Source organism: Lepidochelys kempii, chromosome 26 (genome assembly GCF_965140285.1).
Source record: "Lepidochelys kempii isolate rLepKem1 chromosome 26, rLepKem1.hap1, whole genome shotgun sequence".
NCBI lineage: Eukaryota > Metazoa > Chordata > Testudines > Cheloniidae > Lepidochelys > Lepidochelys kempii.
In genome coordinates, this window is record NC_136405.1 from 5,836,208 (window position 1) to 5,861,802 (window position 25,595).

At 51.9% G+C, this 25,595-nt stretch overlaps 1 protein-coding gene across 7 annotated transcripts in view; it reads left to right on the forward strand.

Annotated features, from left to right (window-relative positions):
- Nucleotides 1–25,595, forward strand: part of BMP1 (bone morphogenetic protein 1) — an 85,380-nt gene that overhangs the window by 55,640 nt on the left and 4,145 nt on the right. For 2 of the 7 annotated variants that reach the window (XM_073325416.2, XM_073325415.1), the window contains 10 exons: nucleotides 1,370–1,494; nucleotides 7,455–7,570; nucleotides 10,444–10,546; nucleotides 12,284–12,400; nucleotides 12,708–12,853; nucleotides 15,193–15,388; nucleotides 15,899–16,024; nucleotides 16,224–16,384; nucleotides 17,150–17,330; nucleotides 24,615–25,004. In XM_073325416.2, the coding sequence (XP_073181517.1) occupies nucleotides 1,370–1,494; nucleotides 7,455–7,570; nucleotides 10,444–10,546; nucleotides 12,284–12,400; nucleotides 12,708–12,853; nucleotides 15,193–15,388; nucleotides 15,899–16,024; nucleotides 16,224–16,384; nucleotides 17,150–17,330; nucleotides 24,615–24,844 (1,501 nt within the window). In that variant the 3' untranslated portion in view covers nucleotides 24,845–25,004. Of the gene's footprint in view, nucleotides 1–1,369; nucleotides 1,495–7,454; nucleotides 7,571–10,443; nucleotides 10,547–12,283; nucleotides 12,401–12,707; nucleotides 12,854–15,192; nucleotides 15,389–15,898; nucleotides 16,025–16,223; nucleotides 16,385–17,146; nucleotides 17,331–24,614; nucleotides 25,005–25,595 lie in introns of those variants that run through there. The other 5 variants (XM_073325412.2, XM_073325410.1, XM_073325413.2 and 2 more) reach the window with 3 other exon arrangements.

Consider the following 25,595-nt stretch of genomic DNA (forward strand, 5'->3'; position numbering starts at 1 on the left):
AACCTAGACCTAGCCCCCTGCAACTTGAGACCATGGCTCCTTGTTCTGTCATCTGCCACCACTGAGAACAGCCGAGCTCCATCCTCTGTGGAACCCCCCTTCAGGTAGTTGAAGGCTGCTATCAAATCCCCCCTCACTCTTCTTTTCTGCAGACTAAATAACCCCAGTTCCCTCAGCCCCTCCTCGTAAGTCATGTGCCCCAGCCCCCTGATCCTTGTCATTGCCCTCCGCTGGACTCTCTCCAATTTGTCCATATCCCTTCTGTAGAGGGGGGACCAAAACTGGACACAGTACTCCAGGTGTGGCCTCCCCAGTGTCGGATAGAGGGGAATAATCACTTCCCTCCATCTGCTGGCCATGCTCCTACTAATGCAGCCCAATATGCCATTAGTCTTCTTGGCAACAAGGGCACACTGCTGACTCATATCCAGCTTCTCGTCCGCTGTCACCCCCAGGTCCTTTTCTGCAGAACTGCCGCTTACCCAGGACTGTGACTACTACTGATAAGTTGCAACACTACTGACAATAGTGGTAGAAAAACTACCAATGCTCCTGCTAGTACCAGTACTGCAAATGTCGTAATACTACTTAACATTTCTCAAATCGTTTTTTCAGTACGATGGGTAGGAGTATTAATGCTGCTATTACCACTTCTGATACTAAGATGTTGGTTAATCCTAGCTCTAATATGCAGTGCGACTTGCAATACTGCACTACTAATGCTACTGTGGTAACAGTGCTAATGTGGTTTCTCTGCAGTCTTTAGGGCCGTGACTGTATGATCCTGGGGTCTGAGTTCTGCTCCTCCCACCTTACTCGGTGCTTTTCCTTCCCATCTGCTGCTCCATCCACCTGTTCTTTTCCACCCACTTGGTCCTAAAATCTCCCGCTGTCTCCTGAGCAGGTGACTTGTGTGCTTCTCCCCACTTCGCTCTGCCAGTCATTCCAGGAAATAATTGGGCCGAATTTTTGTGCCTCTCCCTCTTTAACTGTGTGGCCAGTCGGGGTCTGGGCCATGTTCATCTCTGGGATAATTCCACTGACTCCAGCCTTTCTCCAAGCGCAGTGAGCAGGGCTTGCTGTGACTGCATACAGCTTAGACATGAGCGGACCTGGACTCTCGCCAGAATGGGTGAGCCATGCCCACCGAGCCTCACTTCGGCTCTTAGACTGGGCCTGGGCTTGCTACAGAGGCAACGGGCAAAGGACTCTTCACTGCTCTGCAGCCAGTTTGGGCAGCAGGGGAGCCCTGCATGGAACCCATGAAATGTGAATCTCTGCCCCAGGTGCTGCTTTGCTATGGAGGCCCAAGGGGAGCTGAATAGGTGGCGTCCTCCATTCCCCTCACCCCTCTCTGCTCTTGTTCCAGGGGGGTTTTCCTTGACACCATCAAGCCCAAATACAATGTGAACGGGGTGGTGCCCCACATCGGCCAGCGGACTCGGCTGAGCAAAGGGGACATAGACCAGGCACGCAAGCTTTACAGATGCCCAGGTAAGAGCCACTGGCTACTCAATATCCGCGGTGGGGGTAGGGTAGGTGCAGAACATCCATCTGTCTGCTGGGATCAAGGGGAAAAGGGCAACATAGAAACCAGCTACACTAGCCTTACCTGATACATTATTGTTATTACTGGTGTCACAATAGCATCCAAGATCCCAATTAAGTTTGGGGCCCTATTGTGCTACGTGCCACACGTACACTTAAGTCAGGGACAGCGCCTGTCCTGAAAAGCTTGCAATCTAAAGAGAGGAGGCAGACAAAGAGTAGGAAAATGGGGGATTATTATCCCCATTTTACAGAAGGGAAACTGAGGTCACCCACGGAGTCCATTGCAGAGGCAGGAATGGAACCTTCGACCCCAGGAAACTTTAACCGCATAACCCTCCCAGTTGAAATTGTTCACATTCTGAAATTTCCACCAAAAAATTAATCAGAATTTCAAATTTTTGACCAAAAAAGTGATGATTTTTTTCACCAGTGCTCTCTGGTTTTCAATCAACCATGGAGTGGCTAATTTTTTACCTTTAAATATATATATATATATATTTTGACAAAACTTCAAACAAAAATAAATAATAAAACCACAGAAATAAATAGAAAAAAAATTTAAAAATCCAAAGCCCAGCTCAAATACACACGCTGTGACTGCAATCAGAATGTGGCATGCATTCTTTATAGGTCTATAGTGTATTTTGACCCACACACTTATTTTGTTTGTCTCCTAGCTGCATGAATGTAAAATCTTTGGTAAGGATGACTCAGAAAGGAGTTTAGAGGGCAGAGAATGAGTCAGTGACCCACTGGGAATGGAATCACAACCTCCGATTTGGTAACACCAGCTGGAGTAAGCTAAGCCTGGTGTCCCAAGTCCTTCCTTGTGTGTTATGTCCCCCGAGTTCTGACATCATGCTCTGATCTGACCGCTTCCCACTGCTTTATGAATGGAAATAGCATGACATAACCCAGGTCTGAGAGCCCAGTCTGGACAGACAGCTCCCATCTTCACCAAGGCTTTGGAGACCGTCCAGCCATCCCCAGCTTTGGCGCCAGCAATTAAACAGACGTCAGAAAAGAAGGCAGGGACAAGTAGTCAAGAGACGAGCCGGGGTGTGTGAAACTTCTGGTTCCCATTTGACTCCTGAGTCTTGTCAGGCCGGAAGATCCCAGCAACCAGCCTTGCTCACCCTCTATGTTCACAGAGAGGTCAAAGGCTTATAAACAGAATGGGCTTGTTTTTCCACCAAGGAGTTCAGTGATGGCCGCGGGAACGTTTCTGAAGGGAATGATGAGTCGGTGCCAGGGAATAGGGGGTGGTGCAGCAGAGGGGGAGTTACTGGCAGAGTTGAGTGTGTGAGGAGCACAGGGCTTGGATAGCAGGGTCAGGATTGAGGTGCATTGACGGAAGTGGGGTGGGTAGCCCAGTGCTGGAATAACAACAGGTGCAGTGGGACAGGACTGAGATGCTCTGACAGAGGTGTGTGTAGGGAACTTGCATCCCACTCTTGTTTTGCCTGGCTCTAACTGGTGTTGATCACTTTGGGTACCACTCCATTTCCCCTAAATACAGTCAAAACAGAATGAAAATAAAAATGATACAAATCTGCTGAGTTTCCCGAGCCCTAGAGGGGCCTTTTCTGTTGCTTTCTCTGGAGCCCACCCGAGAGAGTCAGCAAGCTCTGTTATAAACCTTTCCCCTTGTGCCTTATGGGTTGCTGCCAACGGAGGATGTTACGAAGAACCAAAGCACGTGTCAGGCAAATGGAATGAGGCTTTGGAGTGCCACCCACAAAAAATAGCCATGGAGACACATGCCTTGTGACAGTTGCCTCCCCAGCTTCCCCCACTCCCAGCTGACAGGGTGTGGATGGAGAAGACAGGCTGGCCAACAGCTGTCAGTCTCCTATCTTCCCTGGGACTTCCTGCAGGCATCAGAGCGAGTATCTTCCAGCTGGTTTTCCTGATGTGCATGGTGTGACCATGTGACCCATCCGGCTGCACAGGCAACAGGGTCAGTAATAATATTGTTCTTCAATGTCAGTGAGAATGAGTCGGCTTTGCTGTAGTTGTCCACAGCTGGGGGAGATATGGTTGAATCTCCTAACAAGTTCTAATCGGCTGCCTCATTGTGCCAGGTGCTGTATGTACACATAATAAGAGATGGCCTCTGCCTCAGGGAGCTCACAATGTAAATAGACAAGACAGACAAAGGAAGAATTGAAATCCCTGTTGTACAGATGGGGAACCGAGGCACAGAGAGAGAAAGTCAGCGGAGTTACTCCCCGTGCAGCTTGAGATCTGAACCTGGCCCTGTGAGCCAAAGAACAATGCTGTGTAGGAGCCCGGGTGCCTGGGTTCTATTCCTGCCTCTGTCACTGACTAGGCTTGAGCAAGTCATTCCACTTATCCATGTCTCCGTTTCTCCATCTATTAAATGAGGGTAATACCCAGCTCCTTGGGCCAGAGGAGAGTGGAGTGCAAGGTTGAATTCATCAATGTGTGCAAAGTGCTTTAGGATCCTCAGGTGAAGATGTTAGAAATGGGAAATGTATTTACAGGGCATCTGTGGTAGATGCTATGGTGACAGAGGCATTACAAATGTGTGTGATATCTACAAAAGAACAGGAGGACTTGTGGCACCTTAGAGACTAACAAATTTATTTGAACATAAGCTTTCATGAGCTACAGCTCACTTCATCGGATGCTTATGCTCAAATAAATTTGTTAGTCTCTAAGGTGCCACAAGTACCCCTTTTCTTTTTGCGAATACAGACTAACACGGCCGCTACTCTGAAACCTGTGATATCTAAGTACACTACAGATAACAGACCAAGATTCAGAAATCTAGATGGACCCTGACTCAGGATAGGAGCAGACCATGCAGAAATCCCTGCTGCTCAGAGATAATTTTTACAGTGGAATAAAATGAGACATATGCCCTATTGTTGCTTCTTTATAATGGAGAAGGAAGCCTGAAAGGAGGTTTGTTTTTGTTTTCTTTTGTTGATTAATCGCAAAAGTAAGGAGGAGGGACAGCTCTTCTTCCATTTGTTTGTTTATTTCTTTGTTTTAAATTGAAATTCGGATCCGCTCTCAGGTGGAAGGCTCTAGGGAGAACTGGAGAGCTAGGAAGAACTATGACATCACATAGGCAAGGAGAGCACAAGTTGGGCAATTGAGTGGAGAAGGGATTTTTAGTCAAATACCTTAGAACTTTTTGTGCCAGATTGTCTCCTGGGATAGATGGACACAGCTCCTTTGGCTTCGCTGGAGTTTTGTCCTTTTGCCCTTTGTTTATCATTAGTTCCTGTTTAACTCCAGTGACTAATTGACCTCTTGGAGAACGGAAGTCTTTGTTAAACATACAACACCTTTGCCGGGCCCTTGCAGTGAGAACACCCCGGAGACCTTCCAGAGGTTCTCCAGCAAACTCAGGGCAGAGCAGAGTTGAAATTGCTGATATTTCTAAGGTTAGAAACCAAGCAGGGAAAATTATTATTAAAAAGAGAGGGACAGGGTTTCCTTTTTTCCATGGCAGGGACAGGCTCAAACCCCAATTCTGAAATTATCTTTTACATTTCACCTTTAATCTTGCTCCACCAAAATAGTCCCCAGTGCTGGCTCCACACTCGGGGAGGCGGGAAAGAATGTCTTGGCCTGTGGACAGCAGTACTGACGTGCCTCTGAGCTTTGCCACAGCTGACTAGATCATGTGGCTTCCAGATGGTAGTGCTGGGCTAGCTCCAGATAGTGCTAAGCAGTAATCCTGTCATGGCTGGCTGGCCACGGCATGGCGTGGCAGGGTGGGGGGGGGATTTCTGCCCTGATGGAGGCGGGGCTGCCACGGGGCCTTACTGCAGATGCAGTTCCTGGAAAGCCTTAATTGACACTTGGATGCAGCTCACCCCGGCTGGGTTTGAGGCTCTGGCTTGGTGGCTATTGGAGCTGGGAGGCAGGGGAAACTGTTTACAGGAGAACGTTCAGTCCATGGTGCTCTGCTGGAAAGGCTGAGACTTGAGGGGCGGGAGGGGGGGTGACACGAAAACTCTTGTAAGGTTTAATTTTCCATCTTAAAGTTGGGACTTCTGTTGCTGTGGCAACATGGCACCAGGTTGGGTTTCCATGGCTACTTGGGAGCTTCAGTCCAGGCTATTGAGATTTGATTGGAGGGGTGAGGGAGATGCATCTTAAAAAGGCCAGCGCTGCTATTTGGGTGACAAGAAGCAAAGCCCACAGACAAAAGACAAAGATTTCCCTTGGAGCAATGCAGCCAGAGGGGTTGGGGGTGTGTGTTAAACATCAGGTTTGGAAGTGCTAACTTCTGCAGGAATGCAGGGTCAACGCCCAGCCAAGGTGATTCAGCCCGGCTAAGGGGGATAAATTGTCCTCTGTGTGATGTGCTGTCTGGGGGAGGTCTTGGGGATGGGATCTTTGAAAGCTGCTGGTTGTTGAGCCTGATCCAAACATCCCTGAACTTTGCATTCAGATCTTGCAGCAGCCTCCCTCTGGATGGGACGCCGGAGTCCGTGAGCGCTACCCAGGGGCAGAGCATGCTCTGTTGCAGTCCAGAGAGGCAAGCCTGGTCCAATGCTCTGTCTGTACAGTAACTGGGAGCCCATTGTGCACCCTCTCCTTGTGCTCAGGATCAACTCCCCAGCACGCCTTCAGCGCTTTCGTGGTCCATTGAGCCGTTTCCTGTGGGCACTTGCCTCCCTCGCCCTGTGCTCCCTCGGAATGGGCCTCGGGGTCCAAAGGCGCCTCCAGTCCTATTACAGCCTCAGGAGCCCAAACTGTTCAGAGCTGCTGGGCCCACAGAAGGAGGCTGGAGCAGCGCAAGAGCAGAGAGCTTTGGGGTATACCTGGCGCACGGGAGAGGTTCACCTGGTTTTGCATCAGGACCACAGACGGGTCAGAACGCTGGGAGTTCAGAGACAGACCCCAAGCAGGCCCTGGGGTTTCTAAGCTTTTCCCTATAGCTTTAGTTCCCCACCACGACCCCAATCTATATAATCCTTCTCAAGAAAACGCCCCACACGCAACCCTGCGACCGTCCCTCACTCGCACCAAGCTATTATTTGGGAGCTCTTCCAGCTTCTGCCCTCCTCCCACTGCTGCTCTTCCTCCCTGATACAAACCGAGCCGCTCTGGACACGTCATTCCACCTGCTGCTGCTAATGGTACTCGGCTTCCCCTTAGGTGCTGGAACTAGGGCACTGGGGGGCAGGCAGGGGGGCTGCCGCACCCCTGGGTTGAAGTGGATTCCATCATATAAAGGATGTACAGTTCGAGTCTATACAGCTTGTTCCATTGCCCTGCCCACCCGGCCATACAGCTCCTTCTGTCACAAACCCTTTCCAAAGCTTTGGCTCATCATGCACCTTGTGAATACATGCCAGTAACATGTCCCCGTGTGTCTCCACAAAAGCCAGGAGAGACACTAAAGTCAGCCAGCCTGGATACCTTCTGCTCACGCTTGCAGAGCTGGCGGGGGAGGGGGGTGGGAGGGTGTCGCAAATGGGAAAACTCAAGGCACTTCTTTGGGTAGCGCTGGAATCGGAAGCTGGCAAGGGCAGGGAGCGGTTAGCGACACGTTAACCCTTGTAACAGTGGGAGCAAGTAGCTTGGGTCCAGAGTTTGATCTTCGATATGTTGTCTGTCTGGGGTCTTCCTACCCTTGTGCTGGACTTCAGGGAAGACTGGAATAAAATTCTTTCATCTCTCTGATTTGGATGTTTCTTACCCCCGATCCATCTGCCTCTCTCACTCCCTGCCCTGGCAGATTTATGGGAGCGTGGGTGGCAGTCCGTCAACATTTGTTCCTTCTGACCCAACCTGCTGTTGACAGGGGGATCTGCTGTGGGGCTGCTTGTGAGGGGTGCGATGACTTGGCTGGGTGCTGGGGTGGCTTTGCTGCTGGGTTTTTAACCCTCCGCCCTTTCCTGTTTTGTCCCCAGCCTGTGGAGAGACCCTCCAGGACAGTCAGGGGAATTTCTCCTCCCCAGAGTTCCCCAACGGATACCCTGCACACGTGCACTGCATCTGGAGGATATCGGTCACCCCGGGGGAAAAGGTACCAGAGCCCATCCCAAAGTGTCTGGGGTGGGGCGCACAGTTGCAAAGGGCTGGGGGTAAAGGGGTTAAACGAGGGAAATCCAGGTGTTGAGTGATGCTTTCCTTTCTTGTTCCTCCTTCTTCCTAGTCCCCTTTTCCTTTCTCTGTCTCTCCCCCCTCTCTTGTTCTCCTTCCTTCTTTTTTCTCCATTTTTCCCTTCCTGTCTTTCACTCTCTGTCCCGTTTCCCTCTCCCCTCTTATCTTCTCAGTCACCCCCACCCCCACCCCCGGAGCACTGGATGTAAAGCCACACAAATCGTCACCTTCTCTCCTTCCACACCTTTGTGCCCCTTGTGTGGTGGTTCCTTCCCCTACACACACACGCATGCTCCTTTCCCATGGGCAGGTCAGCCCCAGCTTTCAGCACGCAATGTGGTGTTAGCTTTCTTAGGGCCATACCTCCGCTCTGGCTGGCTGGCTGGGATCCCATGTTCTGGGAACTGTCTTGACAGCCGCAGCTATTTAACTGCGCGCTCCCCAAGCTCCACGGCACGGCTCTGTGTAACCAAGGATCCCCTGGAAGGGCCTCGATACGGAGCGCAGGGCAGGGAGCAGAAATGGAGCAGGAGTGGGAACCGCTCCTTTGCTGCACCCCATTGGAATTTTACCCCCTCCTCCAGTCTCATGCTTTCAGGGTCACCAGCCTCCTATCAGTTAGGGATGGGAAAGGCCAGTAGAGCATGTGCCTTCAACGGGGGGGTAGGGACCATCCTCCCCTTCCCATACTGCCAACAGGAGAGGATCCCAGCTAGATCCTGGCTTGGGGGCAGGGGGGCAGGGAATGGAAAAGGTGTGAATCACTGCATTAGAGGCGCCAGAGCCATTTACTCTTTGGGGCAGGGACTGTCGCTTTGTTCTGTGTCTGTACAGCGCCTAGCACCGTGGGGTCCTGGTCGATGGCTGGGTCTCCTAGGTGCAATCGTACTACAAATAGACAATGATCATTAGAGCACTGAGCCCATCCCCCTTCAAGGACAGGGTACAGGCCCCAGAGCCGGGACATCACACTGATGTGCTGCTTCACCTTTGGCTGTGCCTACCTGTGTGGGAGGGGCAGTGGGAAGGTGAGTAGCCAGCAGCTGGTGCCTCTTGGGGGTCCGAGTGCTCCTCCCCAGAGTGGGGGGTCACCGGAGAACAGGGGTGGTTTGGGCCAGGACCCAGCCTGCTACTCGGGTCACAAGCAGGCGACCTTACTCTTCAAACAACCTGGTTCTCCCCTTTACCCTCAGGCACGGTGATTCAACCCTCCCCTTCTGCCCTGCCGTGCCGCCCATGCATTGTCCGTGCCAAAGTCACTAATGGGATAGCCACACGTTCATGCCAGCTGGGGAGGGAAAAGGCCTTGTGGGCCATCCCCAGTGGGGGATAGCACAGAGGCGTGGGCTATTCCCTGGGGCTTTGGCCAGCCCGTTGGAAATGTCCCAAGCGCAGGGGGGCTCCCAGCGCTTGCCTGGAGAGGGATTCTGAAAGATCTCTTCTTTGGGAAGCTTTTCCCCCCCAATGAGCTGCCTGAAGGCCCAATCCAGAGCCTGCTGAAGTCACTGGGAAGGCTCCCAATGAGTTCAAGGGGTGTTGGATCAAGCCTTAATTGCTCCTCTTGTTCAACTTTACCCCATTCCTCTGAGTCAGACACTCTAGAGTTCCTCAACCCCGCACCCCGGCCTTGCTGTTTTCTGCCTGTGAATCGTGCCAGCAGACGGCTCTCTTGGCTTTCCATAGTTAGCAGCTAGCCAAGCTAAGCAGCTCTACATATTTAGTGCCTCTGGCTGCCATATCTCAATGCAAGCACCTGTTCATCCCTGAGCCCTTCAAGACTTTGGAGAAGGACCCGATCTGACGGTGCCCACGCTTGGGTTGAGTGGTGATCTGGAGCCCAGCTCTGCAGCCTAGGCCCGTTTCTAGCGGGAGGGGTTAAGCAGCGGAGCTTTACGCAGTCACGATTGCCTGAGTTGGGGTTTCATTACGGACTCGTAGCTTGAACCTGGGTCTTCTCACATGAACCTGGGGCAAGTGCTTTGCTTTCCTGACACCCTGGGATACCTGTGGTTCCCACCTCAAAAATCAAACGAAAGTCTGCTCTTTCCGTTGGAGTTTCTGCCATTTATTCCACCCTGACGTTCAAAGCTAAACGCAGGGCCCGCGGCCTCTGCAAACACTTTCCTGTGTTAACTGACCGCTTTCCTCAGCCAGCAGTTGCAGCGCCTAACAATACTTGCCTGGGGTGATCACAATAACGGATGGGCCATGGGCTAGCTGCAGTGCAAATGCCCTGCTTTCGGAAGTTTGGGCCTGTGACTAGTGGTACCTCACTTGGTAGCTTCCCAACTTGAAGTGCCTGGATGGGCCGTGGTTTTCAGACAGTGCTGAGCATCCCCCTCTGCAAGTCGGACCCCCTGTAGGGTGTCTAGCCACTTCTGGAGGTGTGCAGGCCTTTGATCAAAGTGGCATCTGGACATGGTGGCTACTAGAGATACCTGAGGTGGATGAAAGAACTTTAGTTGAGCAGAGGATGCGATTAGTTCATGACTGCACCCAATGGAAAGCCCTCCTGCTGCTTTTGGGTTCACTCACTCCCCCTGAAGCCTGTTGGAGGGAGATGGCTGGAATGGCCTAATGATCTCCTGGATGCGTTTGAACCTGGGAGCTTCAGTAATGCAGCACAGGCTAATACCACATCAGCTCAAGGAATAACTCTGTGAGCTGGCACCAGTAGTAGGTTATTATCCTGTCATGGTCGAGCCATCAGAGGGGGAGGAGGCACTCGGCCGGTGTGTTACCATAGGGTTCCTCCATGGTGGGGGTGTTTTAATCTCTGCTTGTTTTCCCTCTCAGATCATCCTGAACTTCACGTCCCTGGATCTGTACCGAAGCCGGCTGTGCTGGTATGATTACGTGGAGGTGAGAGACGGGTTCTGGAGAAAGGCCACACAGCGAGGTAACCAACAGGAATCTTGGGCAGGCGGGCCAAGCTATGCTGTGCAGCTGGAAGTCAGTCCCTCTAATGACCCCTTCCTCCACCATTAACTCCCAGCTCCAGTATGCTCTCCCGCCCCACATTCCCCGCCTTCTCTGCTTTATTTGCTTGTGGCAAGGAACTTTCCACAGCGATGCTGAATGATCCACATGCCATCAGCCAGAGTAGGCAGAATAACCAGTGTCTTGGGCCTGGTTTTCCTCTCACTCACCCCATTGGTTCAAATGGGGATAATCCCAATTGACATGAGTGTGAGATCAGAAACTCACCCACAGAATCATAGGAACAAAATGCTGGAAGGGGCATAAGAACGGCCACACTGGGCCAGACCAAAGGTCCATCTAGCCCAGTATCCTGTCTTGACAGTGGCCAGTGGCAGGTGCCCCAGAGGGAATGAACTGAACAGGTAATCATCTAGTGATCCATCTCCTGTCGCTCATTCCCAGCTTCTGGCAAACACAGGCTAGGGACACCATCCCTGCCCGTCCCGGCTAATAGCCATTGATGGATCTATCCTCCATGAACTTATCTAGTTTTTTTTTTAACCCTGTTATGGTCTTGGCCTTCACAACATCCTCTGGCAAGAAGTTACACAGGTTGACTGTGTGTTGTGTGATGAAATACTTTTGTTGGTTTTAAACCTGCTGCCTATTAAACATCAAGGAATCATCTAGTCCAGTTTCATAAACGACTGGTCTGAGGACCGGCGTCAGTCCCTGAGATCTCCCTGACGCAGTTTAGGAAGGCAGAAAGCCAGTTCCTGGTATCAAAGAGGTTGAGAAACACTAACTAGTCCATCCCCCTGTGCCGAGGCAGGATTAAGTCTACCTAGATCACCCCAGACAGGTGTTTGTTTAGCCTGTTCTTATGAACATCCAATGACACCAATTCACACCCCCATGTTCACCCACATCTTCCAAGTGCTTTGCAAATGAAGCAAGTGCAACTCTGTCGACCTCAGTGGAGTGACCCCTGCATACGTGAGCGCTGCATGTGACCATTAGCAGATTAGCCTAATCCACATGGCCCATCTGGCAGGCAGGCAAGCCAGTCTCCCCATTTTGGGAAACAGAGGCACAGACAGACATGACGGGCCAGATTTTCCAAAGATCTCGGCCCTCGTGCGCGAAACTCTTTTGAAAAATCTGGCCCTTGAAGACTCGCCGAGGGTCCCACCGCGAGTCAATGCGGGGAACAGAACCCAGGAGTTACTTGATTGCTAGTCCCCAGCTCGACCACTAGCCCACGTTGCCTTTAAAAAATGGCTGATTCAGACTTATGGCTGCACAAGCTATTTTGAGCCAACCAACGTAGGGGCCTACAGAATTCCTTACCCAGGAACAAACTGGGTTTCCCCGGGGCGGGGGCCTTTCTGGTAACTTGCTCTAGCCCCAGAACTTGATCTCTATGACAATGATGATATAAATGTAACCCAGAATTCCACATCCTTACATTCTGGGCCACTTCACCCCTCCGCCCCGGAAACATCAGGTGTTTATGAAATTGCCATAGAATGGCCATTTTCCCATCCGAAACTGGCCGCGTTCCAGGGCCAACCAGGTATTGTCAGGAAGCGATGTTGCCTTGCCAAATGTTTTGCTCTGCAATGACGGTGCAGGGAGCAGAGGGTGTGAGCCGCTGCCAGCCGGCAGTAAATGCCGTCGAGAGATACCCAATAAAGCACGTGTCCTTCTCCAGGTAGGTTCTGCGGGAATAAGCTCCCCGAGCCCATCATCTCCACCGACAGCCGCCTCTGGATTGAGTTCCGCAGCAGCAGCAACTGGGTCGGCAAAGGGTTCTTCGCCGTCTACGAAGGTACCGGGCTCTCCCCCGGGACTGGCTGGGTCGCTCATGTTGGTGCGGGGAGGGAGATGACTCCATGGGGGGAGAGATTCCACGCAGTATCTTAAGGGTTACTTTTCTTTGGGGAGGGCTGATTAGGATTGTCAGTGCTAAGCCTTCTCCTGGGAATGGGCTGGGTGGTCGCAGGCCCTCCAGATAACTTTCTCCCCTGGGGGCTGCCCCAGAATGTGGGGGCCAGTCCTGGCAGCAGCATCACCTCTCCCCCAGGCAAGCACCACCTGGCTGCTTACAGCTGGGCTGGTGTTACCTTCCCTTACAGCCATCTGCGGGGGAGAAATGAAGAAGGATAATGGCCACATCCAGTCTCCGAACTACCCAGATGAATACCGGCCCAACAAAGTGTGCACCTGGAAGATCACGATCTCTGAGGGGTTCCATGTGGGGCTCACCTTCCAGTCGTTCGAGGTATGGGCCTCATGAGTGTCCAGCCCGCACTGTGAGTGCGCGCAGGGCAATGGGGACAGGACACAGAGCCTTGATGCTCACTGTGGCCCAGATCCTGAGACATGCTGAGCCTCTGGGACTCTCTCTGGCCCTGTTGAGGCTGGCAGGAGCCCAACACCTCTTGGGATTTCACCCAAAACTTCACTAGCGCCTTTTGCCTGAAGATCTCAAAGCGCTTCCAAAGCATTAATTAGTTAATTTTCGCAGGCTGGGTGAGGGAACAGCATTTCCCAGTGGATAGGGCATCAGGCTAGGATTAAAGGTTCTGTTTCTGGCTCTGCCATGACATACTGGGTGACCTTGGGCAAGTCACTTTCCTTCTCCCTTCCTCGGTTTCCCCATCTGGGGGTAATGGTCCTTTAAGCTTCCTGGAGGAAAAGCCCCATATAAGAGTTAGGTATTGCTATCTTGCCCATGGTAGAGCTGAGACACAGAGAGGGGAAGTGGCTTGGCCAAGGTCATTCAGCAGGTTGGTGTCGGGATTATAACGCAGAATGCTTGATTCCCTATCCTGTTTAAACCCCTTCTAAATCCTTTTGGCAGCACTGAGAATCTGAGCCCTAGATCAGTGCTTCTCTAGCTATCTGATGTGGGGGACCGGCATTTTTTCCCCCAATGTGCGCACAGACCGGCAGCCAATGGCTCGCGGACTGGTACCAGTCCGTGGACCACCACTTTCAGTCGCACTGCCCTCGATCATGCCTCACTCCTGTTAACAGCAATTCCCTTTAGGCTGCAGCAAACGCACACTCTCCTCTTTTTCACAATCCCCTCCTCTTGCCCAACAACAGACAGGCTCACAGAAGTCACCACATGCCTCCACTCCGTAATCAAAGCCAGAAAACTGAGTCATTGGCACTCATCCGGAGTCACCCAGTGGCTCTTCCCGTTAGAACAGCATTCCTTAGCAACGAGAAACCTACCGGCGAGCTCGCCTGCAGAGACCGTCAGAACTTCCATCCCCTGGGAAATCTTGATATTGCAAAATTTCCTTGTTCCCGAAATCACATCGACAAGTCAAAATTTCCAAAAATTCCCACGAAATGAAATTTCAGAAACATGGTTTTGTGCTAATATTGAAATGACCTTGTCGAAGGGCTTGGCTCTGAAGGAAACATTTTGACTCTGATATGATATTAATCGAAATGTAGTGCTTTGCCTTATCGAAACAAAACGTGCCGATCATTTTTCATCCAAAATATTGAGAACACGCGAAATGTGTTGATTCCATTGAATGGATATTTTCCGATAGTAAATGGTCCCGCTGGAGGATTTCTGCCCAGCTCAGCTCTACAGCGGTTGGAAGTCAGCATGGGCTTGTGGTCAGAACCGAAGGGGGCGGTGAGTTGTATAATTGCACCTCAGCCCCACCTTGGAACAGCTCCGCCAAGGCAAGCGTCATTTGCCTTTTCAGGGTCTATGTACGCTGCAGTGGAGAGGTCTGATTGCAGCAGGGGGTGCCTTCCCCATGCTAGCTGTGATTGAGGTAGCTTGCTAAAAATAGCAGTGGAGACTTGACTTAGCGCAAGCGAGTCCATACCAGGGGTCCAAGGAGGGCTTGTATTTGGGCTGCTAGCCTGTGTGGCCCTGTCTTCACCACTGTTTTTAGCAAGCTAGCTCGATGGATGCTAGCCCAGATACACGTGTTGCAGTGACACCTCCCATGCTTAGCACAGACATGCCCTAACATGCACTTTACCTACCCCTTGTGGGCTTGCTTGTGCTTTCACGGTGGTGTAAATCAGGCATCCCTGCTGAAGGCATTAGGATCATACCTGTATAGAAGTGGTTCACGGGAAAGCAGAATCAAACCGTGCATCCCCAACTTCCATTTTGTAGCTGCAGTACCATGACCCCAACTCAGACACCTGGTCTACAGCTCTCAGGCCTGGTTGCATGTCGAGTTTGTGGGCTGGGGTATGAAATTGCTCGCTCCTGAACTGAACCTGTAACGCTTCTCCTTTGGGTCAGTTGAACTAGGTCCTACTCCCTTCTCTGCCACTGACCTGCTGGGTGACCTTGGGCAAGTCCCTTCCGTGGCTCAGTTTCCCAAAATTTAAAATGGGGGTCATGGTACCACCCCTGCCTGGTGGGGCTGTTGTTGAATTGCTTTGGGATCATTAGCTGAAAGGAGCTAGAGCTGCCAAGTAAAACCACAATAGTTTGGGCCATTGCTACTGGATTTGTGAGCTAACCTCAGCAGGTGAAGTTGCCGTCTGGCTGATCAGGCCCCTGAGCAGCTGAGGGATCCTTGGGAGCCCTCCGGTGAACTGATGTCTTGCCTGCTCCCCCTATCCCAGATCGAGCGGCATGACAGCTGTGCCTACGACTACCTGGAGATCCGGGACGGCAGCACCGAGTCAAGCAGCCTGATCGGCCGGTACTGTGGCTACGATAAGCCTGACGACATCAAGAGCACTTCCAACAAGCTGTGGATGAAGTTTGTCTCGGACGGCTCCATCAACAAGGCTGGCTTTGCCGTCAACTTCTTCAAAGGTACCGGAGCTTTGCCTCCGCCTCTCCTCTGCTGGTGGCGTCTAGAGCTCATGTGGCAATCGGACCCTTTCTTCTGAGCCTCCTGGTGTATGGGGTGGGCTTGGCACAGCAAGCCGGGGCGGATGGGCTCTGCTTGCCAGTGGGAAAGGGGCAGGCTGAGCTGTTTCCCCCATGTCAGCTGGGGGAAGCTCTTTGGCTTTAAAATCTCAACTTTTATCCTTGGGTTTCCTGGAGCAGAGGGACCAAAAGCAAGCCCAGTCCAAGGTACGGTCCAACCTTCTAGCAACTGGCCAGGAGCTTAGCTTGTTCAGAGGCCTCTCTCTTTCCAGGCCACTGTTCCCCAGTGCCTGACTGGGGCTGCAGTCCCCCGCCCAGCTTGGTTCCTTTCCTCCATGGGGGGCTCTGAGAGTGGCACTGCCCCCCTTGCTGGCCAGCGCCGAGACGTGGCCCTAGCAGCCCTTTCCAGGTGTCCCGCTCCCAAACCCTTTCTCTGCTTTTGTCCCCTTGCAGAGGTAGACGAGTGTTCACAGCCCAACAACGGCGGGTGTGAGCAGCGCTGCGTGAACACCCTGGGCAGCTACCGGTGTGCCTGCGACCCTGGCTATGAACTGGCTTTGGACAAGCGCCGGTGTGAGGGTCAGTATCTACGGGCAGCCAGGACCCTTCCCTTGACCCTGCTGACCGCTCCAGAGCTGTAACTGCTCTTCCCCACTGCACCTAGCCCTGCACTGCTCCAGCACACCCATCCGCTTCTGAGTGGTGCCTGGCCTAGGACAGTCAAAGTGTCACGCGGGAGGGAAGCCTGGCCAATGCTCCCATGCTTTGTACCCTTCAGCCGCCTGTGGAGGCCTCCTCACCAGACTCAATGGCTCCATCACCAGCCCTGGCTGGCCCAAGGAATATCCGCCCAACAAGGACTGCGTCTGGCATCTGGTGGCGCCCTCCCAGTACCGCATCTCACTGCAATTCGAATACTTCGAGACTGAGGGGAATGACGTGAGTGCCAAGGCCCCATCTCCTTATGGGAGGAACTCCTCCTTTGTGAATTCCTCACCACCACCTGCAAAAGACCAGCTTGTTGCGTCTCCGGGTGCAGATCCCCGCAAGGTTTTAAGCCCCTCTGTGCATGGTCTGGGCTTGGGGGGAGGCATGGCTGCAGAGGGAGGTCAGATGCTCATTTCTCATGCTCATTTTACGTCCTGGAAAGTGCGTGGGTCAAAGCCAATGTAGTAGCTCTCAGAGGAAGTGAGGGACTTTTCTACACCAGGTTGGTGGTTGCACGAGATTCATAGACTCTAAGGCCAGAAGGGACCACAGTGATCATCAGAGAACTTCCCTGAAATTCATTCCTGTTTGAACCAGAGCAGATCTTTTAGGAAAACATCCAATCTGGATTTTAAAATTGCAGCTGATGGAGAATCCACCACAACCCTTGGTAAATTGTTCCAGTGGTTAGTTACTCTTACTGTTGAAAACGTACCCCTTATTTCCAGTCTGAGTTTATCTAGCATCAGCTCCCAGCCACTGTCTAGCTAGGGCCGATACATTGGTGCAAAGCTTTAGCATGCATGTGTGCACTGCTGTATATCGTGACCAGCCTCCCCCATTGCTAGTCACTTTCTGCCCACTGTAGACAAGCCCTGAGCTCAGTGCTCTAAGCCCTGCTCCAGATGAGCAGCTGGTCAGCTCCTGCTGGCTGCGTCTCCTCACCCCATCTCAGCCTGGCTCCTCTGTCTGTCCTCTCCACCCTCACCCCAGCAGGTTTGCAAATACGACTTTGTGGAGGTGCGCAGCGGGCTGTCGGCCGACTCCAAGCTGCACGGCAAGTTCTGCGGTGCCGAGAAGCCCGACGTCATCACTTCCCAGTACAACAACATGAGGATCGAATTCAAATCCGACAACACCGTCTCCAAGAAGGGCTTCAAAGCCCATTTCTTCTCAGGTAGACCCACTAGCCTGCGGCATGGGTGTCCTCTGTCCCTTCACCCCCACCCTATCGCTAACTACCTCCAGCCACTTACCTATGCCTAGAGGGTGCAGTCCCCAGCCCCTTTCACTGGAGGACACTCTGCTGCCTCCAGGAAGTTCTATGCAGATGCCTCCCCCTCTCCAGCTGCAGCTGCACTGGAGAGCCATGGAGGAGTGGGGAAACATGTTCGAGGTTCTGCAGCTCATTCCAACTAGGAGCAATGGCCAGATCCTCAGCTGGTGAAAACCAGCATTGGTGCTACACTGTTTTACACCAGCTGAAGACTGGAAATTTAAAAAAACAAACCTACAACTAAGGCTATCTCTGTTTAATAGGCAAAATCTCTGTCCCGCTGGAGTCAGTTCCTGTAGCATCACTGTATGCTATGGGGCGTGTACAGTGTATGGGCTGCAGTCTGCCCCCCGTTCCACGGGTAAATCCAGAAGATGCTGAAGTGGCTGCAGGTCTGCACCAGCGTACTGGAGATGGGAATCTAGCCTAGTGTACCTGGGCCCAGATCCTCAGGTATTCAGGCACTGAACTCCCATTTAAAATACTGTGAGTCCGGTGCCGGACTATCTTCGAGGATGTGGGCCTCGTGGCTTACTCTGGTCCTGATTCCGCCACCCTCGCTCACACCTGGTTTGCTAGGGTAGTCAGTAGCACAAAGGCAGGACTCCCCATGAGTGAGGGCAGCCCTGTGTGTGTCAGAGACAGCCAGCTACCCCCTGGGATGAGCCCGGGCAGCCCCAGTGGATCCCTCTGCGCCAAGTTCAGCAGTGACGTAAAGCTCCGCTGTTACCGGGGTGAGTTATACACACTGGGCTAAATTCAGCTGTCAGCAACATGGCCGCCGCTCCCGTTGACTGCTGCGTGTGGCTAAGGATATGTCCATACGGCAGACGGGGGATGGCAAGCTCTAAGTAAGGGATATGTGCCAGCTCACACAGCCTTATGCCAGCTCATGCCTATGGGCCTTCATTGGTTTCAGAGAAACTCCCCACATGACTAGTCCTCCGACACAGGAAGCCTGGGCGTTGTCCACTCCCAGCTAGGGAAGCTTTTAGTGGCATTGATGCAAACAGGGCTTGTCTACACACAGACTGAGTGCGTGGCCAGCTGGGGTGTGAATCTACAGCCTGCCGCACACTAAGGGGCTGTGTGGACCCTGCTACCATGCACTAAACTTTCCCTACTGCACTTTGGCACCTTGCTACTTGAAACTCCAGCTTGCCACGCACTAGGTCTCTGAATAGACAAGCCCACACGCTTTTTGCTTCCCTTGCAAGGCTAGACCTTGAAGTCCGCCTCTAAGCCTTTGGCCCCTGCAATCAATGACAGGTGCAAAACTGCCAGAGCAAATGACAGAACCAGCGTAGGGCTGCACAGCCAGTTGTTATTGTTTGCCTGACTTTAAAAGGTGCTGAGCTCCCACCGGGCCGGATGAAGTTAATGGGGCCTGCCAGTGTTCAGCACCTCTGCAAATCAGACCGCAGATATCTAAGTGCTGTCATTTGTGTCTGTAATTATTAATTATGTGTATTGCAGTAGGACCTAGGCACCCCAGTCATGGACCTCTTGTGTTAGGCGCTGTACGAACACAGAACAAAAAGACAGGCCCTGCCCCAAAGAGCTTGCAGTCTGATTAGTTGTGCTACATTTAAAGGGACAACTCCTGGGAAAGCAATGAGCTGCCCTAGCCCCTGACTGCCCTTGGTGCTGACCTTCCCTTCCCAGGGCACTGCATTCTCTAGCATTATTATATCATAACAACTTCATGGAATTTGAGCTATCCGAGTGGGTCACTTCTCGCCTTGGCTACGGGTGTCTCCTCGCATCGCCTCCTCCGCTTTGCCTGTCCCCGCGGTGCATCCCAATCCCTGGCTCTGCTTTGATGATGCCACTGTCTGCTCAATGCCTTTGCCACTTGTCCCTCCTCCTGCCACGCTGGGGACGTGGCAAAGCATCGGCGCGCCTTCTCTGCTTGAGGGTGTCCCCTCTCTTCCTCCTCCTGCTGGGATGTGCACTGATCTAGAATGGACTAAAAACTCCCACTACTTTCCTAGACTAGTAACAGCGGTGAGATATTGACCCGTCCTACTCTCTTGGCTATGCAGGGTCATTTGGATCCCTGGCTTATACCTTATGCGGCAATGGGATTGCACCTGGTCTAAGTCTAGGGCATTGCACAGGGTCTAAATCTAGGCAGAATTAGTCCTGAGATCACTTAATTATGCCACGGAGGTGAATCATCTTTGATCCATGGAGCCATTCAGCTGCCTACACTCCTTGGATTGGGTCTCCTTCCTTTAAAGCAGACAGGGAATGTTGGGACAGTTCCAGTAAAAACCATTACCTGCTTATTTCCTGTGTGTCTTTCTCTTCTTTCCTACACCAATGCCTTGAAAGCAGCGTTAGTTTTTGGAAATCCTTTATCCGCTTCTTTTAAAAAAAACAAACTCCTGGGCGAGCCCTCCAGCTGATGTAAATCAGCGTAGCTCCATGGAAGACTAGTTCAGGGGCTCACTCTAGGACCCCAGTTCATTTTTGTTTAGGACAGGTTTTAAGTCTGGGCAGGATTTGTCCTGAGGTCCCTTCATTATGTTGCAGCTGCGAATCGCCTTTGATACATTTCATACATGTTTAGGGCACGGTTATCTTTACGCGCATGCTGAAGTCCCAGTGAAGTCCAGGCGATTGAAGGACATGTTTAAAGGGAAGCACATACTGTCTTGAATAGGCATGGATTTAAGCGTATGCATATGCCGAAGGGCATTCCTGAATCGGGGCCAGAGAAAGATTCCTCAAGGTCTTGGCCCCTTCAAGCCGTCTACCTGAGCAGTTTTGCCCTCAAAGCTCAGAGAATTTCCTTCAGCTCCTAGTGAGCGCCCTGCCCCATCCCATGCTGCCACAGGAGACGTTCCAAAGAACCCACCCAAGAGGGCTTCTGCAGCTCCTGTCGATGGCTCGTTAATCAAGGCCACCTGCAGCTGGCTGGAATGAATGAAGAGCCAATGGGCGGGCTTCGGGTATGGTATTTTTGCTTTATTTTTTTTTTTTAATGAAAACAAGGCAAGTAAGGTAATCTGGCCTGGCCCAGCTGGCAGGAATCGCCACCGTCCAGCAAAGAATGACCTCAGATAAGCCTCAGCAGCTGATCATCCAGCAGGATTGCCAAGGCATCCGGGTAAGTGTCTTATTCTCCTCCACTTCTTAGCTTAACGGCCTGCTCCTGGATCCTTTACTCACCTAGGGGAATGAAATCCGGGCCCTGCTGAAATCAACGGGAGTTTCATCATTGACTTCAATAGGGTCAGGATTTCACCCATTGGTTTTAGTGGCACTACTTGGGTGGGTAGGGGCTGCAGGATCCCAGGTGCCAACTTAGGTCCTTTTCAGCCTTTTGATGTGCCTGCTGTTTGTTTGCTCCCCTGCCCGGTCTGCCATTGTAGAAACACAGCGTTCCTCAAAGACTTCCCAAGTCGCCCCTACCCGCCCACAGAACAATTCAGACCCATGGCTTTATAACTGCGATGGCTACTACACACCCTTGTTCGCATTTTGTGGCAACTAGGGAGCCGTGGGTGACTTCTCGGGGAGCCCCCAGTTTGTCCCATGGGCTCTACTCACTGGAACGTCCTCAGGCTGCGGATTACCAGAGGTGCCCACTGCAAATGAGGCCATAAAAATATCCCTTCTGTCTCTTCACTCAGGTCACAGCAAGATGAAGCTGGAGGACACAAAAAGAACTGGATTCCCTATTTGGCGTATCACCCCTATTTACTCCCAGAATATTCTATTGTTACAGTCCAACACCAGGCAGGGCCAACCATGAGCAGCTCCCAGATGTTTGCTTGGCTGGCTGGTCTCCTCTCTAGAGGTATTCCTATTCCCTTGGTCCACTCTGGAGTTCTTGGGCCATTCATGCTCCAGATTCAGTCCGGAAGCAAAGCCTGGCTGCCACTGTCCTGTTGCGCAGGAAGGAGCCCTCCCGTCTTTGTGACTGAGTCATGTTCCTCACCTTCTGGGCTGCTTTGGGAACTGGGGATAACCAGAGGCAGCTGGCAGGAGGCAGATCGCTCTGGATTCTACCTGAGAAAGCACCAGCCGGGAGCAGAGCTAACGGCCTGGGTTAATGTGGGTGTGTGCATTAGACGAGTAAATGAGATCAAGAGCCGTGGTGGAACAGCAGCTGTTGACCAGCCGAACGGAGGACATTGGCTGGAATGTCCTGTTCCTTAGCAGGTGCTGCAGAGTCTTGGGGCTTATCCATTTCCACTGGAGCTGCCAGTGTCAGTGTTCAGGTAAGCTCCCCTTCCAATGTCCCTTCCACACCGGAGCATTGCTTCACTGCTGTATGTTTGTGTGATTCAGTACCTCTTGGGCTTAGGTATCTTTCTGGCCCTTCATTACTATTGTGCAGTGTTATCTGCCTAGGTTGTTGCCCTCCACCCCAGTGGCGGCTTGATTTCATCACCGCTACATGTGGCCCTGCTCCAGGAAAGCACCTAAGCACATGCTTAACAGTGGCAGTCAGTGGGACTTAAGCACGTGCTTTGGCCAATGGTGTGCTTTTGTGGTATCGGGATATATGTCAATACAAACGGGTGTATACGGCCCAATGCTGCATCGCTCGATTGCAGTGGGAGTTTTGGGTGCAGATGGAAAGCAGAATTGGGCCCAGAGTTTGTAAGGTGCTTTGGGAACCTTCAGGATAAATGTCAGATGATATCGTTATTGCTGATTATTTATTTTCAATGAACGAGTTATAGAATAAACAGTTACTAAAGACAGCTTTCCAGTGGGCTCTTTTCCTATGCAAATTCTCTTTCTTTTATCTTTATCCATCCCAGGTGTCCTTTCTGAAGGGGGTTTATTATACACAGTCCCCCTAGCAGACCCCTAGCCTCGATTGAAACGCTTCTCCCCCCTGCTCTGTTTGCTGCCTGTACAGTTAGGCCTTTCAGAGCCCCCTCCTCTGCTGCATCATGAACTTTGAGCTTTCTGGTTATAGGCTTCCAGGAAACAGGTCTGGCTATGTGCAGCAGTGGGCGGTCAGAACAAGGGGGTACGTACCGTTGCACAAAGGGGTTGTAATGGCACGTCACACCTGTTCTTAACAGCAGCCAGGCTCGTAAGAGTAACTGGACCATGCATCATGCTAAACAGAGCCTCGCATGCATATCTAGATGAAAGAGCCTCCTGAATGCTGCCTGTAAGCAGTGTCTCACCTGGAGCCTTGGGCACGGGAGACACCTGGCTTCCTGAGGGGTGTTCTTTTCCCCACAAGACAGAACGGTCACGTGATTTTTGCTATTCTTTGTATCATAGTAGCAGACCTAAAGGCTCTAACTGAGACCAGGCTCCTATTATGCTAGGCACTGCCCGTGCACAGAGTTGACCTGCAGAGTTGACAATCTAAACAGACGAAGGAAGGACTGTTAAGCCCCTGTTCTACAGATGAGGAACAGTGGCAGAGAGGTGAAGTGACTGGCCCAAGGCCGCATGGGGAGTTTCAGAACTGAGCCTGGATCCCATGAGACCCAGTGCGATGTCTTAAGCATAAGACCAGCCTTTTGCTCCAGCAAACCTTTCCTGGATTTGTGCTGTCTTGTGGGGAAAAGAACACCCCCCAGGAAGCCAGGTGTCTCCCATGCCTGAGGCTCCAGGTGAGATGCTGCTTATAGGCTAAATTCAGGAGACTCTTTGACTCGCTGACTAGAAACAGGTGCTTCTTGCAGACTAATCATTCTTGATGTTTAAGCCCCTGACTGTATGCTTGGCACAGTACAGGGCTAAAAGAACCACAGCTCCTGGGGGCTTACAGTCTGAACAGGTAGTGCACACAAGAGCCCACTGCAAGACCAGGGGCTGGGGCCAACTTACTGCCATTTTTAATACTTGGTTGTCTGACCCCAGAGTCAGGATCTGCCATAAGTGGAAATCTCCAAATGCCCAGTCTTAACTGTCCTGTTATTGTTATTTGTATTACAGTGGTGCCGCAAGACCACAACCGAGATCAGGGCCGTGCTGTGCGAGGTGCTGCACATATAGATAGTGAGCAACAGTCCTTGCACAAAGAGCTCACCAGCTAGACAAGACTGGCTAAGGGTGGGAGGGGAAACAAGAGGCCGAGAGAGGGGCAGTGTCTTGCCCAAGGTCACACACACAGGTCAGTGGCAGAGCTGGTGAATAGAACCCTGGTCTCCTGGCTGCCAGTCCAGTGCACTATCTGCGTCACCGCACGGCCTCTTGGCCTGTCCTATAGCCAAAGAAATTGCCCAAAAAGATCATCTCACCTTCCCAACTGGAAGCCCATGGGGAGCCCTAAGTAACCAGCCTTCCTACACATGCTCCAAAGCCTTGAGACGACGTCGCATTTCAGGGGGTTCTGCCACGTGCAGGGGCAGGTCCTTCCCGTAACAATTGCAGCCAGGGTTCGGCGGAGCGGAGGTAAGTGGGTAGGCGGGAGGATTTTGCCTCCTCCCATCTCCACGCACCGTCCCATTTCAGGTGCCCAAAGCACAAACAACGATCCCTCAAATATGGTCTTCCAAAACCTCCTCCAAATTAACACTTTGCAAACCCTGTGCCCTCTAAGTTATCTATCTGGAGGGCTATCCCCCATGATGCTCATGTTCCTCACAGGAACGATGTGGAATTGGTATTGGCTTTTAGCAGGTGACACCTAGCGAAGACTTTATTTGACTGATAGCTTGAAAGGGCCAATTTGCTCCGAATACTCCCTTGTCTCAAACCTCTCTGGAGTCTGCCAGCTCACCTCTGCCTCCTCGCATTCTCCTCTATGCAGAGCTAGAGCTGTGTTAGGCCAGTGAATGTAGAATAACATGGGAAAGGAGGAGACGCTTCTGCCCTGAAAGGAACACTCCCCCCAAGCGCCTCGAGGGGGTGCTGCACCAGAAAGTTCCTCCCGACTGGCCCATCCATCACTTAATGCTGGAGCTAAAGTTTGCTTTCAAGAGCCAAAGGGGAGAGGTGGGGTGTGACTCAGTGGGCTCCAGGAGATCTTGGCGCCTTCCCCTTGTGCTGTGCCTCTCCTGTAGTTTGGCAGCAGTAGCTGTGTGTGTGCTTCCCCTTTCGCTCAGCTCTGTAACACGTGCTACTGAGTATGGCCCCCGCTCTCTGCATGTCCCTCTGCCCCCAGCCCTTTCCTTGGCTCCCTTACCTTGGTGTCCAACTCTCCTTCCTGGCACAACAGCACAGGTTCGTTTTCATTTTCTCTCTCTGTCATTTCAGAAACGAAGCAGCAGCCGCAGCCCCCGAAAGCTCGCCCACCCGGCTTGAAGTTCCGCCTGCAGAAAAGGATACGAGGCCCGAAAGGAACTCGGCCAATCCTCCGTTCAGTTCCTCAGGAACACCACTGCCCCTCCAAAGGATCCAGGGAACAGGGAACCAATGTCCTTCCGTTCTGTCCTAGCTCACAGCCTCGCTCAGAGAGTCGCCCAGGCCCCAAATTCGTTGCTTGACAGAACTGGTTGTTGGCCTTATTATTTTTTTATTCACCATTGTTTTTAGACTCCTCTGGTTTGTCATTGACCAGTTGACCTTTATTTCCAATTTTTATTGTGTCTGTGACATTTCCTATTGATAAGTAAAGAAGGACACCATGTCCTGGTCTTTCTTGCATCTTTGGTTGTCCTTGTGTCTGTTTTTCTACCTACCCGTCTGTACAGTAAGCAGGTAATGGTTGTGTCCCATATATATTGAATTGATTTCCATATGGAGTTAGCACGGGGCAAGATTTGTAGACACGGAGCTTGATTCTCCTCTCGCTTGCACTAGTTTTGTGCTTCAATCACTGCATTCACTCTGGTGGAAGTGAGAGCAAGGGTCAGGCCCATAGATCTGGTTGCTGCTGGAAATAAGAACTTGCTTGTCTGATAGTTTCCTTCCACTGATAGCTGAATGTTTCGAGTCCAGGTCCGGGGACTTTCAGTAGCACAGCACTCAGAGCCTGAGAGTAGTGAGTGAGGTATGATTTAGTTGGCACAATTTGTCTCCATGGAAGAGGTTTCCACTCGAACAGGCGGAGGTATGGATTGAGGTCCCTTAAGCTGATGTTCACCCCAGTGCAGAAGGGTCACAGGGAGGCACTGGACACCAGTTCAGTGATGGAATTTAAGTGGGATTCTGCAATGCACAGAACCTTGTGAGTGAGCCTTCTGCACTGCGGGTGAGTCTGGCCCTTTCTGAACGGCTCAGCTGCCCTAGATTTCA